The 21,433-nt window shown below is 43.4% G+C and overlaps 1 protein-coding gene across 1 annotated transcript; it reads left to right on the top strand.

The window, feature by feature from the left end:
• Positions 1–7,159: 7,159 nt before the first annotated feature.
• opn7b (opsin 7, group member b) lies at positions 7,160–20,957 on the top strand (the record flags this gene model as incomplete). Its single annotated transcript, XM_079226856.1, has 5 exons — positions 7,160–7,247; positions 7,335–7,497; positions 9,732–9,859; positions 18,647–18,981; positions 20,466–20,957. The coding sequence occupies 5 exons, from the start codon at positions 7,160–7,162 to the stop codon at positions 20,955–20,957; spliced, it is 1,206 nt and encodes a 401-aa protein (XP_079082982.1).
• Positions 20,958–21,433: the final 476 nt, after the last annotated feature.

Here is a 21,433-nt window from a genome sequence, read left to right as displayed (position 1 = left end):
TTCTCAAGAAAGCAATCAACTTTAGTTTTTTCTTCTTTTTTTATGGCATTCTTGTTATTCTGCACAAAAGACATATATGTTTGTTCTCGCTGTGATTGCTCTGCTTCCATAGAGGCGCAGGACTTGTACATCACAGTGAACTCCAAGGCCACAGAGAATAAAATGTCTCAGTAGCAACGACAATAAAACTTCCCAAAACGGCTCTGGGGTTCAGAAGGTTGAGATGAACGATTATGGGTTTTGATTGAGGAGGATGTATGCCAAAAAAGATAATAAGAACAGTATTAAAAAAGCGTATTCATGGAGCACTTAAACAGAGTACAACGTGCTTCATGGTGCTCCCTGACATGCTAATGAACCGGCTAGCAGATTGTGCCGCCCTGACATGTCTGACATACATCATTTCTGGTAAATTGTCCACGTAGCGATCAAAATGCAAACCTTTTAAGAGATAAGTGGGCCGCCTTCGGAAAATTAATGGGACGTCGACACAGTGTTTGACGGTATGAAATTATATATGACTGAATTCATGAATTGAGATAAACAAAAATGTTTACCAGTATAATGAAACTCCAGTTCTCTGTGGTCTCAAACCAGAAGGTAGAATTTCAGATTTGTTATGTGCCGTGTGTGTGTATGTGTATGTGTGTGTGTGTGTGTGTGTGTGTGTGTGTGTGTGTGTGTGTGTGTGTGTGTGTGTGTGTGTGTTTAATGTGATGGACAATAGACCCGTAAATTTACAGCGAAAGTTGCTATTCAATACATATGAGATGATAGCTTGTGACTTGAGGCTTTATAGCGATTTTCAGAGATGGAGAGAAAATGTTGCTAGCAGTTTAGCTTAGCATTCTGCTAAACTCCTCAGCTGCACCTCAGCAGGTGAAACCACCAGAGAGATGAAGGGTCGGCCCGCTTTCTGGAAACTGTGTAGCATGAAAGCATGGTGGACTCAGAGAGCTGAGTAGTGGGCGGTTAGCTACTTAGCTAGCTTGCTAATCCCGCCATTCTTTCATGCTAAACTAGCGACACCAAAAATGATCCGAACAAGGTCGTCATCTATCTGGTGATTGCGATGTGCTTCATCACAACGTGACACCCTGTGAGATGAAGTAATGTTGTGACATTTAACCAACAAAGCGGGTAGCTAGTCAGCTAGCTACAGCGCTAATTCCACGCTCGCTCCAGAAAAATGAGCCCATGAGGGGACCGGTGGCATGCTCTGCTTGACTCCTCCTCACTAGGAGACTACTGCCCCATAACTACTCACCAGCTAGCTAACCAGCTAGTTAGCTAGCTGGTTAGCTAGCTGGTGAGTAGTTAACAACAAACGATGCAGTCGACAACACAAAAGTGATGCAACACAGGATTACATTTTGTGAACAGCCCGTAAGATTTGACAATTTAGGACTTGAGGGCAAATACTTGAGACTTGTTACTTAGTCCCAGCTGTGTGTGTGTGTGTGTGTGTGTGTGTGTGTGTGTGTGCTATATATATACTGCTAACCTTGTTTATGGCTGACCAGAGCTTTACAAAAAGAGCGTAATGAATGTCATATGATGCGTGGGTTCAATTGAATTAGTTAAATAAGACACTTGAGAACACATTAGTTCATTCAGTAAATGTCTTTATTTTCTAGGACAGTATTGGTGTTGTTCATGTAGCAGTCAGCTCATTTAAATGTGATTTCTTAATCTGAATAGATCTCAATAGAGCAAAATGTACAGTGATCTGAATTGCTGTGACAAGCCAGCTACCCAGATCGTTATCTTTTTTATTAGCCCCAATCATGTCTGTGAGTCCATAAATGCTGCCAAACACCACCACTCACGACCTTGAGTTCTGTAGAAAATATAAATGTGGGTTCCGGTTTAATTGTCTGCTCGCTGTCCTTTGAAATAAGCTCCGTAAACACGGAAAAGTAGAAGAGGAGGAGGAGGACAAAAGGAGGCGGCAGGAATAGAAGATCAGTCGGGGAAACACATCTTTCTGTGAATATATATTCATAAATATAGTCCCCAAAAAGGCTAAGAAGATAATATACTCTCGGTTGGATCCCGCTCTCTCAATTACTTGTCATTTCACGAGGTTATTCAATGATAAGTGTGTGTTACCAGCGTCACTGAAATTTAACTGTCTGTCCCGTCTCTCCGTCATTTCCACTTACAGGATCTCCCTCATCCTTCACTCGTCCTCCCGATTCGTTCCAGCCTCCCATTCGTTTTTGCAACGGTCTCCGACTCCTTCGCTCTCCTCAATAACTCTCCTTCTCCTTGCTGTTCTGCGTGTGTGTGTGTGTGTGTGTGTGTGTGTGTGTGTGTGTGTATACCACAGCGAGGCATAAGTTGTCACAGACATCTTCTACAATGATTAGCCCCAATTCCACCATTCAACTTCAGACTGATGGTCACTTTTACTTCTTAAACACATAAACTGTGTTTAAGAAGTGGATGTAGTCACCGGGGCGTCACTCATTGGTTCATGGTCTCTGCCCTAAAGCAGCTGCTTTATGGTCTGTTTGACTCTAAATGACCATAATTTACTAAATGAACATCATGCTGTATTGAAGAAGACTTGAAACTAGAGATTGAGACATAAACTCATGTTTATATTGTTTACTGAGGGAATACATCAAGAGAAGTAGAGTCATTTATATACACTTCTATACAACCAGAGGAGTCACCCCATGGTGGTCAGGAGAGAGAATGCAGCTCGAACACATGAAGCATAGACTTCTATACAACCAGAAGTGTTGCCCCCCCCTCAAACTAGAGATTGAGACATAAACTCATGTTTACAATGTTTACTGAGGGGATAAATCAAGAGAAGTAGAGTCATTTGTATAGACTTCTATACAACCAGAGGAGTCGCCCTCTGCTGGTCAGGAGAGAGAATGCAGCTTTAACACGTGAAGCATAGACTTCTATACAACCAGACGAGGTCAGGAGGGAGAATGCAGCTTTAACATATGAAGCATATACTTCTATACAACCAGAGGAGGTCAGGAGAGAGAATGCAGCTTTAACATATGAAGCATAGACTTCTATACAAACAGAGGAGTCAGCCTCTGGTGGTCAGGAGAGAGAATGCAGCTTTAACATATGAAGCATAGACTTCTATACAAACAGAGGAGTCGCCCCCTGGTGGTCAGGAGAGAGAATGCAGGTTTAAGCATAGACTTCTAAACAGTAGTGTTGCCTTTGGTGTGTGTGTGTGTGTGTGTGTTTGTGTGTGTGTGTGTGAGGGGACGGGGTTTATGAAACCTTTTCTGGCTCAGGCTGTGATAATCCTAAATTTATCCTCCCTCCACCATGATAAAGCTTTTTCTTGGGGCTTCAAACTTCCTTTCATTGTGCAACTCTGTGTTGTTAAGACAATACGTTTGGTCCTGCGGCATTCTTTTGTCCATCTGTCCATCATGAATCATGAATCTGACAATGTTATTGCAGCGCACCGGCAAATCTGTGCATCAATGGTGGTCTTGTTTTCACAATTTACCTCCATGCAACATAAGCAAGATACGCTGGATAAAGTTCATGTTTCAAAAGAAAGGAAAACAATAGGTAATAAGAAGAAAGATGTCTCAGTGTGGAATGCAATTCCCATCAGTAAACGCATGTATGGAAAGATTTAAAGAAGCTATTGTAGATCCAGGAAGCTTACACATCGTATTTCCAAGAAGACGCATTAGGTTGCATCGGCTGCTGATGTGTTAGATGTGTGGTTTTTAGAATTTGGGGAAAGTTTAGAGGAGATTAGCCGATAGTCCGACCGCGATGTGAAGTTTTAGACTCACGACGAGTAAAATTCAGTAAATTCAGCCTGAGGTTGTAAACCAAAACCAGTCGGACGGACCCTCAGCCTCCACGAGACATCGGCCCGTTGGAAGTGCGGCGTTTGTTTGCTTTGTGAGGTCTTCGTCCACACGGACATGAGGCGACCCTGTAGTCACAAGAGCTTTAGAGGCGTCGACGGCAATAAAACCCACTGCAGGCCCCGAGCAACGGAGACGAGCCCGAGGCGGCCGGCGCCGAGCACACAGGGCGGCGGTTTGTGCAAACCTTCGATCTCGTAAATATGCATCACACGTATCACCAGCTCCACGTTTGAGGGCAACGCGTTATTCAGTTTTATGGCGTCTATATTTAAAGGGTTTATTTCCGTTTAATGCCGTCAGGAGGCGTTGATGATTTTATTTTTTTCAGTTTATGGAAATCCCCCCTTAAAAAAACGCCGTGCAGCTCACTACATTTTATTTTATTGCTATATTTCCAGAGGAGACTACGTGTATTTTACAGAGATAGACACTAGTTACTTTTCAGATTAAGATTTGACACATAAACCAAATACCAGTTTACATAATTTGATATTATGGATATTATTATAATACAAATGTGTGTTAAATAGATTTAACTACCCAAAAGTATACACTGAGTATATAAACTCAGTGTTAAATCATCATGATTCAATGACATAATGATATAACACAGAGGTCTTTTTGCATGAACTTACTTTAACTTTTGATTCTTTAAATACATTTTTACTACTTTTTAAAGTGTGGTACTTTTACTGAAGCACATGATGTAAATGCTGCACTTCTTCCATCACCGAGTTCACACCAGTTCATTACCTCCCAGCACCCTCACTTGGTTTATGTCTATATATATTTTCAATTATCTATTATTAATTAAATGTTAAATGTCAATCAGCGATAAACTGGTGTGTTCATGTTCTTCTTGTCTGCCTCATTCCTAAGACTGACCCTGTTATACTACTTGTACTCGTGTACTTGTGTAGTCTTTGTATTCGTGTGTCACCTTCAGGCATATTGGTGGAAGTTATCTGGTGTTGTTGGTTTGACCTCTGGAGCTCCACAGAGCATCAAACCACCGGTCCTCTCCAGTCACAAGACCCCGCTGAACATCTGTGGGAACATTTCAAAAAACGGGGAAAAAGTCTAAACCTATGAAGCATCACATGACGAGACATTCTCTGGGGCACTTTCACACACACACACACACACACACAAACACACACACACACACACACACACTCACACACACACACACACACACACACACACACACACACACACACACACACACACACACACACACACACACACAGCAACAAGTAAACACACACATGCTTACACAACGTACTTGTACACAAATAAAAGTACTTTTGCACACAAACCTGTGCAGGGTTGCATCTGCTGGCATGGTGCGCCTCATGCACAATTTAATTCAATTTATTTTGTATCGCCCAAAATCACATATTTTCACTGCACACACACGACATCCTCAGACCAAAAAAAACCTTTAAGGCGAGAAAAAGGGAATAAACCTCAGGCAGAAACAGAGGAGGATCCCTCCATCAGGATGGACAGAAGTACAATATGTCATGTGACCAGAATTAACGGCAGTTACAACACATGCAGTGCATAAAACACAATGATCGATATGATTAGTATGCATGATGGAGAAGATGCCTCCTACATGCACAGACGCCACATTTCATTCTAATAGCATGTCCGCGTAGAACAACATTTAAATCAGAATTCCCTCACCTCTGCTTCTCTCTGAAGGTAATCTCCTGCGTTTATGTAAAATAGGGATTTAGCCACAAGCAGCTGCACTCTTAACCCCGGGTGATTCCACGCATCTCTTTCTCTCTTTGGTTAAGTCCCTCAGCAAACAGAAAGGCTCACGAATACATTGTCGGTTATCTCCAGCCGTAATAAAGAATCAAATACAGACGTCCTCGGCCCGGTAGATGCTGTGTGTGCAGCGGGTCGTGCTGCGCATGCTAAGGACCGAGGTGGAAGTGAAGGGTTCTGGTTAACCCTCGATACGACTGTCTGTAGCTTCCAGTTTAGAGAAAGGGAAGCACACCAAAAGCGCTGAGAATTTTTGCGTTGAGTTTACTCGCTCGACTATATGTGGTTAATTTGCGTCATTCGCTTCATTCGCGCCGGAAAGGGGGCGTGGCTTATCTCTGTGGCTTATCTCTGTAAAAACAGTTACCATTTCCGCCATCCACCATTGAAATAACCACTGGTTCTGCTTTATACTTGTTGTGGAAATTCCACAGATGTCGGAACATCAAACGCCCTTGTTTCTGCGTCATAATATTATCCGTAGTTTATACTCAGCGTCACGCAAATTTTTCACGTTGTGCCATTTGCGTTATTCGCGACGCCCGGTGGAAATTCGTGTTGTTTGCAACCATTCCCGTCTGTGCATTGACTTTGCATGCAATCTAAATGCTTTTGCTGTGAACGTAGCATCACTGAACTAAATTGGCGAGGGATCAAGTGACAGAGGGAGTGCTGGGATGCAATGTCGTTTTTTCCGTATTTAACGGTGCTAACGAAAGAAAAGCTGCAGATCTCCAGCAGGTTTTGTCTGCAACAACCACTGCTGTCATGTTTGATTTAATGCCTGCAAAAACCACAAATGGAGCCACAGAAATGCTTCTTAATCCGTGGTGAATACAGTGAGGAGACGGCGTAAAATAAATTCAATAAAATGTGTTTCCTTAATCTGATGCTTCTGTTGTGACATATGAAGGAGGTTTTTCTCTGAAGTCGTTTGTTAGACTGTCAAAGTCCCGCCAGCTGCAGATTCACCGTGCAGCATATTCAACTTTCATCATTAGGTTTTGGCTTCTCGCCATATTTGTGTTTGAAAAATATTCCCCAAAAAGCCCCTTGATGTCTGCCTGTCCAACATTGGCTGCTTTGAAGATGACGGTCTATGATTTTGGGGTGGACTCCATCAGCGTAGTTTCTCTGCTTATGCTTAATAATAAACGACAACCACGAGAGGACGTTTAGCAAACAGTCATACATGTGCACAAGAAATATTCAGCTGTTGGGTCCAGCAGTGTGCGAGATTAGCTGTGGACAGACACACACACACACACACACACACACTCACGCACACAACCAAACACATGATCCCCTCCACGCAGAGACGACCCGTGTTTATTATCACAACTTGGTTTTGGTAAAAGGAGTTACAGATGATGTCTGTGTCGATAAAGAACAATGTTTTGCTTAATTTCTTTCTTGAAGTAAAAAAGAAATAACATTTTAACGATGTTTTTTCTCTCTCTCTTCTTTTCCCCCTTTGTCTATTTGTGGATCTTTTGTTCAAGATGGGAAATGCCTCTGAAACATTTCTGCTCGTGTCCAGAATATCGAAGGAGCATGACTTCCTCATGGGAACGATCTACATCATTTTTGGTGAGTGATTTCTGGGTTCACAGCCTCTCTTTGTGTGGATGTGTGATCACATCCCACAACCCAGTACTTCCTGCCTCTGTCCCCCAGGTGTGCTGTCGGTGCTGGGCAATGGCATCCTGCTGTTCGTGGCCTACAGGAAGAAGTCCTCCCTGAAGCCGGCAGAGTTCTTCGTGGTCAACCTGGCCATCAGCGACCTGGGCATGACCATGTCTCTGTTCCCGCTGGCCATCCCATCAGCCTTCACTCACATGTGAGTGGATGCTCCAAATCCCATTACTCCCACTGGCTCTCCTTTCAGCCACCATGTCACCTTCACAACCAAAGGTTTTCCTGAGGGACGAAGAAAAGGTGGTGGAGAGACTAAAAGGGAAGGAAGGGAATGCTTAGAGAACCAAGAGGAGACCATCTAGGCAACGTTGTTTCTGGAGATTTTAGGTGTACCGTATACATCAGATATGCAAATGGAGGTTGTTCTATCATTCAATCTAAATTTCGTTTTTTCTCCACCAGAATTGAAATAGAAATAATGGGGAACATGAGGAGATATTTGCAACCGCCTTCAGTCTTTAGTCTTTTATGGAGATAAAATATATAATTAATGTTTAATGTACACACCTGAAGATGACGTGTCCTCTTCATTGGTCAAAATCCTGTTTACAAAACCCGATCTCATGGGAAGGTGTATAAATAGCACAGTGTTAGGCGTTTTAGGGTTTTCACGTGTCATTTATTGTAATATTGCGATAACGACCATAATAAGAATGTGAACTAAATATAATACATACGGAAACAACAAAGCAGGAAAACATGTAAAAAATGTCCCAAGCGTAACTTAACTTTTTTAACTGTTTTTGCACTATGTTTATATGTTATTTATATGTTATATGTTGTCTATTTTTTACGTTTTTAACTGTTTTTGCACTATTCACTTTATGTCAGAACAGTAGTTCTGTATGTTTGCGCAAATGGAAGAAGTGACAATAAAACTGACTTTGACTTAAAAAGAACAAAGCGATAAGAATTCTCTGGCACATTTGATCCTACGTCACTTTCACGTAAATAGGTTTACATCGCAGTCAGTACAGGCTACATGGTGGCAACAAATGACACGCAAAAAAAGCAGGAAAAACATTCATATTCCGCACAAAATAACTTAAAAACTGTTGTGTTATTCTTACACAACTTGGTGAGAGCGGGTTTGATTTACCAACTTGTTGCTAAAAGTGCTGGTTTAGCACATACGGTTTAAAAACAGCTAAAACAGGCTATGAGAGCTGATGGAGTCAATCAAAAACGGCTACGTCGTAGCTGAAACCCGCGATAAAGCTCCGTGAAGCCGAGGCAAGCTGCAGTCAGGTAATATCTTAAGGTTCGTCACTACAAGAACCCCATATATATGTAGTTGAATACATCATTATTATAAAAATAAACATTATAGCGGCTTTAAGCTGGAAAAGCAGCGATGGGTTTCCCTGCGTTTGTCCGCTCAGGCTTCATAAGGAACCTTAAAGCTTGTTGAGACCAGCCGTCGTCTTGTGCTTCCACCTCCTCTCTTACAGTAATGAAGTTGCATTAAATATTCTCCTAATGAGACAGCAAAGGACGGTGCTCTAAAGAAGCAAATACAACGTTCTTTATTCAGCTCTCCGTCAAGGGAACTGCATATGATTATAAGTAAGGATAATATGACTATGTAAGGATAGTGCAATAACAAGGTCGAATTTTATTTTTTTCATGCCGAGGTAAGAGGCATTATTCTGGGTTTCCGTCCATGGACGCCTCGAGCAAATGACTTCAATTTTAGCACAAACATCCACGGAATCGTGACTCATAAGTTAAGTCCTCATTATGACAATGATGACAATTTCACGCAGATAAAAATTAAGAAGTGATGCCTTTTTTTGTGGACAGATATGGATGTTAACTGCCGGTTGGCAGAGGCAAACAACTACTTTTATTGTTAAAAAAAACGATTTCTGCCATAATTGGCTGTTTTCTAGAACGGTGTATAAAGGATTAGAAAAGGGAGGAAAAGGCCATTGCTTCTGGGCCTCTAATTTAATTGTGCTCCTCTTTCCCTTTCAACACCCAACTCACATCCTCGATTACACAGATGAGTGAATAAAAAGGACGAGACGCTATGGTGGATTCTTTTGAAGTCTCACTGGGATTCCCCCGAGCAGGAGCGGCTGATAGCGGTCACATTGTGCCGGGATTGGGTCAAAATGCATCAGTGTGAGGTCACGTAGGACCTGGGGGAGGAGGGGGGGAGGAATCTATCACCTGTTTCATCTCCTGGGAGAAATTCACCAAAAGGATTCTGCAGAAAGAAAACAGCAAGTAACAGATGTTGACATTGTGTTCCTCTCTCTCTTCCTCTCTCTCTTCCTCCCTCCCTCCCTCTCTCTCACCCTCTCTCTCTCCCTCCCTCCCTCCCTCTCTCTTTCTCCCTCCCTCTTTCCCTCCCTCCCTCTCTCCCTCCAGGTGGCTGTTCAATAAGACGACCTGCTTCGCCTACGCCTTCTGTGGCGTTCTGTTCGGCCTGTGCAGCCTGACCAACCTCACGGTTCTGTCCAGCGTCTGCTGGCTGAAGGTCTGCTGCCCGAACTACGGTAAGACAGCCAGCCGGGGTCGCTGACCCGGCACTGGCCCGGTACTGACCCGGCACTGGCCTGGCACTGGCCCGGTACTGACTATAATGAACGAAGTCTCAGTCGCTGTCGGTCAAACGTTGTCCTGTTTCAAAGCAAAGGAAGGCACTAAAGGAAATGCATTAACTGATTAACAAAAAGACCATTTCAATCAAATTAAAAGCTCTCGCCCCGAAGCTAAAAAATACGTGAACCTGAAGAGAGAAACATTATTGAAGCAACCTTAAGTAAGTAAAAGTGGCCGCGCTGCAATAATGTTAACAGCAGGGTTTATAAATAAGGAGATGTTTACAAGGTGCTTTAATGCACTCCCCTCCACTTTAATGATCTACTCCCCTGCAAGGTCTTTACCTTTAGAAAAGTCCATCATCCAGGCTGCATGTCGTTGCTTCACATCCACCACGCTCAATGTTTACTGGTGAATTTAAAAGTGAGACGTTTGTTTTAATGAGGGCCCACAAATAGACCTTTAGGGCCCTAGGGCCCACAAATAGACCTTTAGGGCCCTAGTGCCCACAAATAGACGTTTAGGGCCCTAGGGCCCACAAATAGACCTTTAGGGCCCTAGGGCCCACAAATAGACCTTTAGGGCCCTAGTGCCCACAAATAGACGTTTAGGGCCCGAGGGCCCACAAATAGATTTTTAGGGCCCTAGTGCCCACAAATAGACCTTTAGGGCCCGAGGGCCCACAAATAGACCTTTAGGGCCCTAGTGCCTTCACATTTCACTCATTTCTTTTGGTGTGAATTAAACCAAGTTTCTTCCCTCCATTCCCTTCAAAAGCAGCAGCATTGTTATCTAAAAGCAAGCAGTTTTCTGCAGTGAAATGTTGTTTTTGAAAGACTAAACGCCAATAAATAGTAAATATAGAAAGAAGCAGAATATTCTGTTGGAGAAAAACATTTTGTACATTTTGGAGTTGATCGCATCGATCTTTTCTCTCAAAATTGGACTTTGCTTTGGAGTTATTGGAAACCATCTACTCCAAATGGAAGTGTTATCTATATATATATATATCTTTATGCTAACATGCATACCCTGTAGATGTATATAAAATATAAATTCTGACTATTCAAGGCCATTAAAACCTTTGGAGCCCGGCCCCGCCACCTAAGGGGGAGACGCCCTTCTAGAGGTCGTAGTGAGGTCTGTTCAAGTAGTCGTATGAAGCCCAAATGAGTTCTAACACTTGTGTTATTTTCATCATTCTTTTCAGAATTTATTGGTGAAAAAAATTGATATTTTCAAAAATAATCATTTAATAACATATTTTGATTAGAATCAGAATCAGAAACCGTTTATTTGCCAGGAATGTTTACACAAACAAGGATTTTTTTTCTAGGCGGAAGGTGCAAACATTAGACATGAGACGTTAGACGAGACAAACAACAATCAACAATCAACGACAACAACAGTGCAGTGGGTATTAACTATGAACATCTAGCATGATATGAGCAAGATTTGCATAAATTACCGCTTAAGACGCGTGACGCGCTCAAAGAAACCTCCCACGATCACGGAAGTTTGCAGAGTCGAAAATGTCGAAGGAGAGTAGGGGGGGACAGTCCGGCTGCATTTGGATCTTGCAGGTACTAATATACTACACACAAGGATCCATCAGACTTTGTTAGATTCATACAAAGACGTGTCTTCTATTGAAATCCGACTTTGTAAAGTGTACTTATTGCCGATCTAGTGAAACGTTATGTTCGCCACCCGGAAATGACGGCGAGGTTACAGGGTTTATGGAATTACATAAACTTAACGGTAAGTTTAATTTGTTCTTTTCGGCTATAACTCTTCCCACAAGGCTTTACCGTATTTCAGCAATTTAAATGAATTTAATCAACGTTGTGGTTCCGGAGATCCTTTAGGAAACGTCACTTGACTTATTTCTTAATTTCATTGTCCAATAATGGGCGCCGCGGGGCTAAAAAGGTTAATGACTTTTCGGATTGCTTTTTATTTCATTATTATTCATTTCTTATTTTGATTGACAAAATGTGTGACTTCCTGATTCTTAACATATCGATGGAGTGTTGAGTCTCCATGACGCCGCTGCTCTTACTCATGGCCGCTTTCACAGCGATGGACGTCTGAGAGCAGTTTTCAGGCGGTTTCGTTCCCACTCATGAACTCCTCTCTCTGCACATTAAGAGCTGAGAACTCTTCGGGCAGAACTTGAATGTTTCATTTGATTATCTGGGTCTAAATCTCTTCAAGGAGCTGATTTAGTTATTTTTAATACGGTATTAGAAAACAAAAGATTAGTGTGTCTTCGTGCAGAAATTCCAGTTAGCTATTTACAATTTTTTCACTTCCAATGTAATCATCAAAAAAACAATTTACATGTTTGTCTTTCTGTGTAAATGGGATTCGTCACAGCATTATAATAATTATAATGAATTAGGAAACGTGAAGTATGGGATGCATGCAAACTCTCCACTCATTCTGTGAACGGATGCACGGACGCACTCCAGGAATCCGCATCCTGGAGAGCAGAATCCAGGAAAGTGATCCGGTTACACGGCTCACACACACAGCAGGGGTTCACACCATGAAGCCAATCTCACACACGCTGTGTGTATGCGATTCATAATGCATGACACGCCAGCTAAAATATTCCTGAACAAAGCGTTCTTACAAACAAAAGAAGATGGATCATATTTGGTCAAGGAAGAAAACCCAGAAAGAGTATCGAAGCCTTTGGTGGACAAAACTAAGATAAAAATGTAATCTAGTGATAGCGTTTTAATTTCCAACTTACATATGCATCATCGGGGTCAGAATGTGTATTCAGAATCATCTGTATTGGCCAAGTATGAGTCCACACACATTGTATTTTCGCTACTACTGTGTGCATTTCGTTGACAATATTCCAAAGAAAAGGGAAGAGACATTTCACGTTGCATTTTTTCAAAGATTAGTCCTGTTTTATTGTGGAAAATATTGCATTTTCATTTAAAATGTGAAAACAGAGAAGTTGCAATTACGTTTCAATGCCGTCTCACTGTTTGCAGGACTAAATTTAAAAAGTGCATTTGCATTTTCAGATCAGTCGGAAAATCGGAAAGGCGCGACCAAGTATGCTGTTTTTATTCATCTGCCAGGATTAACATTGTGTGTATCTCCTTGGGGGAAATTGCGTTGATTGCATTTTTTTTTTTACCCACTTAATGCATAGCTAGTACATGTTTTATTTAAATGTAATGTAAAGCCCTCCGAGGCAAACTTGTATTTGTGATGTTGGGCTATATAAAATAAACTGAATTGAAATTGAATTGAATAGTAGCAGCAGCTGGAGATGGAATAGATCTTACTCAGCGGTCCAGATAAGGATCAGGACCTCCAGATCCGTGGTCGGGGTTCTCTGCCTGGATTGCGGCGGAAATGAGCCTCGAACCAATTTGGGTTTTCATCTGTCAACATCCGACTTCACGGGGGGTCAGAACCATTTGTGCAGCGGCCAGCAGATTCTGATCCGGACTCCAGCAGGTTCAACGATCGCTGCTGATGGAAACGGAGTAATTAAAGTCAAGGCTGTGTTTTTACCGTTTCTGTCTCCCAGAGGAACGCAATCTATAATGCAGATTGTAAAAAAACAACAACAAGAGGCTTCAAGCCCTTTAAATACAAGTGTCTCAAAATGCAAATGAGGATAAATAATTACGCCTCCCGGAGACTTTCCTGCAAGGAGCCTTGTACGAATGTGAGCAGCGTACAGACCCTCTTGTTTCTAAACTAGCGTCTGCACGACTAGGATACAATTACATGTGGGTGTTTTTCTTATTTAATCTTTATTTTGTCAGGCGGTTTCATTAAGTTTAAGAGACATTCACAAGAACACAATCAGCACAGCAGAAACGACAACACAACCATCGGCTAACGAAGCTCTACAATCTTCCCGTGGACCCTAGTTTGAGGACAGTTTGCAGTTCCTGCCATTTGAAGGTGCAGTGCAGCTGAAACAAGAGGCATGTCGGGGTTATTTGAGAGCCAGCGCAGGTTAAGGTCCCACGTTATTAATAACTCAGACGATGCATGCATCCACTAGAGCTCTGCAACGTCCTCCAAAGCATCAGAATGTGCTGAATGGGGACGAAACACACCAACGAAGGTCCGCACAGTCAGGAGTCCAACACAATTTATTCATATTTGTTGTGCTCGAGCTTGAAGTGACCTTGTGATCCTTCACGTATATCAGACCTCGATTCCGTCTATCCGTCCGTGGAGATGTCGTTGTGAGGCCATTTTTGGGCGCTGCTTCTGATATTCGAAATGAAACAGACCGAGCACAGTGTGGTTTAAGAGTCCTGAGATGTGTGAAAGTGTAACGCGTTCATCAGAGGGCGGACGAGGCGGCCATTAGACTGCAGAGCGATGACTTGCAGTTTGAGAAGGAGACACTTGGCTCCACTTTTATGTCTTCTATCTAATTGGCCATGTTTATAAATGAGAAGAATGACGCATACAACTGACCTCAGACTGTAGAGGCCAAGAACACGGCAACTTGACTGGAAATGGAAAGCACTTGACCCCTGGAGGTCAGTCCCACTGAGACTGGATTGGTTTGTGGACTGCCGTTTGGAAGGCTTGGCATCTCCCCATCTTTGTTTTAGCCGGTCTCCATTTTGTATTTTTGCAATCAGAAGTCAATCATCTTGTAGCCCCGCCCCTAAATCATCCCCTGCTTTATGGTCTGTTTGACTCTAAATGACCATAATTTACTAAATGAACATCATGCTGTATTGAAGAAGACTTGAAACTAGAGATTGAGACATAAACTCATGTTTACAATGTTTACTGAGGGAATACATCAAGAGAAGTAGAGTCATTTATATAGACTTCTATACAACCAGAGGAGTCGCCCCCTTGTGGTCAGGAGAGAGAATGCAGCTTTAACACATGAAGAATATACTTCTATACAACCAGAGGAGTCTCCCCATGGTGGTCAGGAGAGAGAATGCAGCTTTAACACATAAAGCATAGACTTCTATACAACCAGAGGAGTCTCCCCCTGGTGGTCAGGAGAGAGAATGCAGCATTAACAAATGAAGCATAGTCTTCTATACAACCAGAGGAGTTGTCCCTTGGTGGTCAGGAGAGAGAATGCAGCTTTAACACATGAAGCATAGACTTCTATACAACCAGAGGAGTTGTCCCTTGGTGGTCAGGAGAGAGAATGCAGCATTAACAAATGAAGCATAGTCTTCTATACAACCAGAGGAGTTGTCCCTTGGTGGTCAGGAGAGAGAATGCAGCTTTAACACATGAAGCATAGACTTCTATACAACCAGAGGAGTTGTCCCTTGGTGGTCAGGAGAGAGAATGCAGCTTTAACAAATGAAGCATAGACTTCTATACAACCAGAGGAGTTGTCCCTTGGTGGTCAGGAGAGAGAATGCAGCATTAACAAATGAAGCATAGACTTCTATACAACCAGAGGAGTCGCCCCCTGGTGGTCAGGAGAGGAAATGCTGCATACTCCATGGAGTGCTTTGCATAAACAAGTGGTGTAGGACCTGCGCTGATGGCGTAACACCAGCATTGGGTTACTGGGAGGAGGTGGAGAGTAAAAACATGATAACATTCATGATGAGTTTCCTTGTGTGGAGTTATTATGGAGCGCCTATCATATTATAGTCAACATGGGCAACGGTATCAGGTTTCAAAGGACAATAAACTGGTGTCATTGGATTGAAGAGACGTGTGAATGTTGTGACTCACTGAAATCAGAATGAGAAACTCACATTTTTTGTAGAAATATGAAATAGCTGCTATGCTGCTGTGAAAAAAGGGGGAAACGTGTTAATAAAAAAACTGACGTAGTAAAAAGAGATCCTGCTGGGATTATTATGTAGAGCGTGTAGTCAACAGTTTCAGAGAACTGATGAGACGGCAAACTATTTCTACAAAGACTTCCAGTCCAACTTAATAAACCGCGTTGCTTCTTAAAACAGTTCTCCTTGAGGACTTTTTCATGTGAGTCTGAATATTAGAGATACAAAATGAGGAGAAGAAACAAGATCTGCAGAGGGTGGGAAGCTTGAAATCTACCAGACTGACTTCCTCTCTCTCTATGTATATATATACACTGACAAACCATCACAACTCAATTTACAATTGACTTTATCCATAAATCATGGGAGGAGCAGCATTTTGCAGGAAAAGATTCATCTTGTATTATCTTAAATGGGTAAACCAGCCATTTGGAAAGGATACACGTTTTGCATGTGTTATTGAAAACATATGGATACTCTAAATGTGACCAAATACATGCATTTTTGGAAGAAATTCAGCAAATATATTGTCCCTTTCTTTGAGAATACCAAACACGTGCATTTTGTTAAATACATTCCTACAAACCCTCGTGGCAAAACTACCCTCAACCAATTTCATAGCTGAGGCCGTGAGTGTCCCCGTGGTGAACACGGACGATAATTGAACGCTTCCCTTATAATCCTGCTGAAATGTCCTCCAGCCGACGAACGTGCTCCGAGGTAGGAGTGGTGGAATAAACTCTGGTGGGAGAGCTGTGAGCGTGACGGAGAGTGCTTCTCCCTTCCCGTGTTTTATTAGAGATGTAGCACGGCTGGAGCTCGTGTTGCCGTTGTTAACGAACCCCTCGGCAGATAAAGCCCCAATTTGGCGATCTGGCGGCTAACGGCTCAGATCCGGTGCTTCCTGTTTCGATGTAATTTACAGCTCAAGAACCGGTGAGCGCTGGATCCAAGTCAGCGACTCAAACTCGTCCCCAATCCCCAAAATAAGAGCGTCAGTATCTCAAGAGAGTGTCTCAAAAAGAGCAGAGAAGGAAGAGGGAAATTGCTTTGCAGAACTACGATGGGCTCTCTGTCTTAACCTCAATCGCAGACAGAGCTTTAACATCTCTCGCAATTTGGGTTAATTTAAAAGGAACCGCAACAAATACTGCTCATCGCTCATCGGTCCGGTACTTTAACGGCATTCCTCACAGTTGTTTTTGTCATTTTTAAGAAAACCAAAACTGCTGTAGCTTCTCATTTCTATTTTATATCAAACTAAATTAATTAGCAAGCTATCTAGCGAAGTAGCTAACGGATTCACTGACGTGTTATCAGAGTGTGAGATGGGGAAGTCTGCAGCTGGATGTACTGCATGGAAACAAATCAATTAAATAGGCAAACGTTCAACCAAAACATGCCCCTTCCCACCCACACTCCCTCCTCACTATTAATAGCAACTATTTTTGTATTCTTCCGAACCTCGCTGAACAAACACAGGTGGTATCCGATCGGCAGTCGGCATGACCGCAATCCATCACGCGTACCGGAATCGGCTTCAGGAGACAAAATGTTTGAACCGTCCCTGTTTAGGATGTAGGAGCGCGTCTTTGGAGGCTTTTGTTGGTAATGGAGCTCAGCTCTCTGTGACAAAAAGAAACAGGAGCTCAGGTTAAACCTTTCACGTTCTCGCTCCGGGAGCTGGAGAGCTTGATCGGAGAAGGACTGCCCATCTCTCAATGCGGTGGCTTAATCACCACCCCTCACCTCGTCTTGAAGGGTAACCGCGGCTGACGTGCAGCTGAAGAGGCTGTGCGGTGTCACGGATGAGGCTCCATTTGTTCTCCGCCCAGTGAAGAAGCCCTCGTGGAAATCAATCACAGTCGACAGTCCAGCGCTCGCCACGGATCCCCGAATTCACACAGACGAGTGTGAATTCGGTGATCCACCGCTAATCGTGCTACGCTAACATGATACCATGAGCTACGTTTTAGTACGAATACCATGCAAGCCCTGTGGTTTTTCTTTTATAATTGATTAGTATACATCTATTATTTATCATATATCACATTGCACTTTTACTGCTTCTTTTTGCACTTCTGGTCCGATACTAAAGCTGCACTCCGTTTCCCTCGTACTCTGTGCAGAGAATAAAGTTGAATCTGCAGTTTAATTGCAAAAAACTAAACAGAAAGTACTCGAATAGAAGCCTCCAAGTCGTCAACACTGACAGCCCCGTCCCTTTATAATTATCATTATGAACGTCAACGACAAACGTGGCTATTGTTCGTCCTCACAGCTGTCAAGATGGCCGCCTGTGGAAGATGAGCGATGCGTGAGCGGCAGGATTCGTGCCGGCAATTTTTTTGTAAGAAAACAAAAAGTACTTTTCTCCCACGTTTTAAAATTAAGTTGATGAGAATAATATAGTTAAATATTAATATATTTTGTATTAATACCTAACTCCATGGTAAATAGCAAGTTATTATATTTAAAAAACAATATCATTATTGAGTAAGTTATTGAGTGAAAGTAATAAATATTGGCGGAAGCTGACAATAGTGAACTGATGTCTGTTTCCACAATTGCTATAAAAGTTATTGAACTTATAGCAATAATTATAACCCAGACATATTTTCCTCTCATCTTCACTCTCCTTGTCGAAGACACAGATCCATCCTGTGGAAACGTCCTCAGGTTGTTCATTACTTATTGTACAGTATCATCCCACTTTCTCCCCCTTCTCTTCTTGTCCTCCTCCTCCTGTCCTCCCCCTCCTCTTCCTCCTCCTCCTCTTCCTCTTCCTCCTCCTCCTCCTCCTCGTTGCCTATGATCAGCATCAGGTACCCGGTCTTAATATGCTTCAGGGAGCATATTTGTAGCTCTGCCGTTGTTTCTTGTCCTTCCTCTGTTTCCTCATCTGTCGGTAATCACTCCCCCAAAACTCTCCCTCCTCTCTCTCCCCACCCCACCTCCCCCCCTCAGGCAACAAGTTCTCCTTCTGCCACGCCTGCCTCCTGGTGGCCGGGGTCTGGTGCTACGCCGGGGTGTTCGCCGTGGGCCCGCTGTCGGGTTGGGGCGAGTACGGCGCCGAGCCGTACGGCACGGCGTGCTGCATCAACTGGGACGCCCCGAGCCAGGACCCGGTGGCCATGAGCTACATCATGTGCCTCTTCTTCTTCTGCTACATCGTGCCGTGCAGCGTCATCTTCCTCTCCTACACCTTCATCCTGCTGACGGTGCGCGGCTCCCGCCAGGCCGTGCAGCAGCACATGTCCCCGCAGAACAAGAGCACCAACGCACACGCGCTCATCGTCAAGGTGAAGGTTCCAGCTCGTTACATGCAACCGGTTTTAAATAAAGTTTCTCCTTCAAAGGAAACAACTCAGCTACGTAAAGGTAAAATGCTTAGTTAGGTTTAGGCAACAAAACCAAATCAGGGGGGAAAAAAAACGTGGTTGACGTTGACTTGACTGATGACTCAAGGGACAACATGTCAACTGTACTTTTAGTTTTGCACGAGTCACAAACAGCGGACTTAAGCGTACTTAAAGTGCTACTTTCTTTATTCAAGGTCACTAACACTGGTGGCCGTCAAGGCCTGCTAAGCCTTCACTGCTGGCCTAAACAGAATCACAAAGTTATAGCTATTTTATAATTTTATTGTTTTTCACAAATACACTACATGTATTATAATTATTTTTCCCCATCAGCTTATTTTCTCATTGCACAGCTCCTGTCTTCCTCTGTTGCTCTGCCTTCAGCCTGCAGCACTGCTTTCGCTGTAGCTGAGTTTTTCATCCAATCTGATTTTTTTTGTCTGATTTTTTTTTTCTGGACGTTTTCATTGATTGTCATGGTCTTCAGCAAATCAGATGTTTAGTTTGACAAGCTGGGCGTATTCGTTGACGTGCAGCGCCTGTGAAATGGCGTGGACGCGTGACAGGGCGGAGCTTAGTGGGAGCTGGAAGGGTTCGGGCTGAAGCGAGAGAAGTTGTGACATGTTTAGTGTTTTGCTTGTTTTGGCGCTCGGTGGCTGAAGGAGGAGGAGAAGCGGACTTGGTGGCGGATTTGGTGACAACGCATGTTTGCGGCGATGACCCCGGCGTCGACTGTCGCTGTCGAGCAGAACTGAAGCGCACCGATAAACTGTACAACCGCGTCGCTGTACCTTTTGTTAACAAGGAGAGGCTGATGGACTTTCAAATGTCTTTAAGTGAACAGCATCTGGTGAGTGAAGTGCTTTTTGTGTTTTTTCATCTGCGGTGGTGTTGTGTTGATGTGTCTATGGTGCTGTTTTTATCATGGATTGTTTTGTCATGTTATAACTAAGTGTGGTTCTTGTTGATGCGGGTAGGGAGAAAAACTCCATTTGGGGGAGATGACCTGTGCCACCACCCCAACCAGTGGGCCAAGGTGTGTGGATGAAAGAGAAAGCAGAGGAGAGAGCAGCAGGGGTAGATGTGTTGTCTGGCGTGATGGAAGGTGCACATATTCACAGAGCAATATTATACTCAGCCACCCCCGAAGACTCCAACTAAAGACTCCTATGTCTTTATCCTCTGAGTCTACAACGAAAGACTCCTATGTCTTGACTCCAATGAAAGACTACTATGAATCTCCTGTTCTTGCCAAAACTGATCAAGGACAAAGGTCAGTTGCTCTGCCCGTTAGGAGGGTGCTAAACGTTTGTCGGTGGTCGCTGACCGAGCTGCATTATTTGACGCCTTCGTAGTGACAACGAGTTGACCATACGGACCTAAAATAAATTGTGTTCACGTGATACGTTGTGTCCTCTTTTCAGCTCTCCGTGGCGGTTTGCATCGGCTTCCTGACGGCGTGGAGTCCCTACGCGATCGTGTCCATGTGGGCGGCGTTTGGGAACCCAACCAATGTACCCCCCATGGCTTTTGCTCTGGCAGCCATCTTCGCCAAGTCCTCCACCCTCTACAACCCGATCGTCTATCTGGCCTTCAAGCCAAACTTCCGCAAGTTCCTGTGCCGGGACGTGGCCCTGTGCCGGAGGACGTTCTGCGGGTGTCTGTGTCCGGCACAGAAGGGAACCTGCGGGCAACCGCATCACAACGACGAGTGCAACTCCACCAAGTTGTCCAACGGGCTGCCGGAGAACCACGAGGCCTGCAGACACTGTCCCTGCCCGGAGAGAGTCAGCGGAACCACGGAGAACTTTACGCAGAACAGCCCCCAGCGGACTGCCATGATACTGAGAGGATCAACACACAGGGAGGTGGCTGTCAGTCAGCTGTCCAATGAGATGCAGAGCGACTTCCTGTAGAGGAACAAACCTGCCAGACAGTGGGAGGGGGGAAAGAAAAAATACGAGTGATGAAGAAAAAGACGGCAAAAAATGAAGGTTGAAAGATGCTTAATTGCAAAAGATAAATATTGATTAACCCTCTGAATCCCATGCAGTTTTGGGGGCGGTTTTTTTGCTCCTCGTTTCTCAGTGCAATAGATAAAAGTCTATGCAGCTCAATGGAAACAGCACAACCGAGGCTGGAAGCAGAGAGAACTTAAACAAGGTTATAATGCTATACACCACAAATAAGAAGAAAAAACACAAGTTGAATTTTTTTTATAATATATAAAATTGAAGAAAAAAGATCTACATCTGACATTTCTCCACAAGTTTTACCGATGTGGAAAAAATGGAGACTATACATGCTATACTTATTGAACTATTCACTTTTGGTCACATGACCGTCAGTCATGGCTTCCTGGTTACGTTTTTAATAGAATCTGGTTAAAGCA

Source organism: Taurulus bubalis (assembly GCF_910589615.1).
Source record: "Taurulus bubalis genome assembly, chromosome: 11".
In the NCBI taxonomy this organism is placed as follows: Eukaryota; Metazoa; Chordata; class Actinopteri; order Perciformes; family Cottidae; genus Taurulus; species Taurulus bubalis.
The sequence above is the reverse complement of the archived record's forward strand: the minus strand, read 5'-3'. Positions and strand labels throughout refer to the sequence as shown.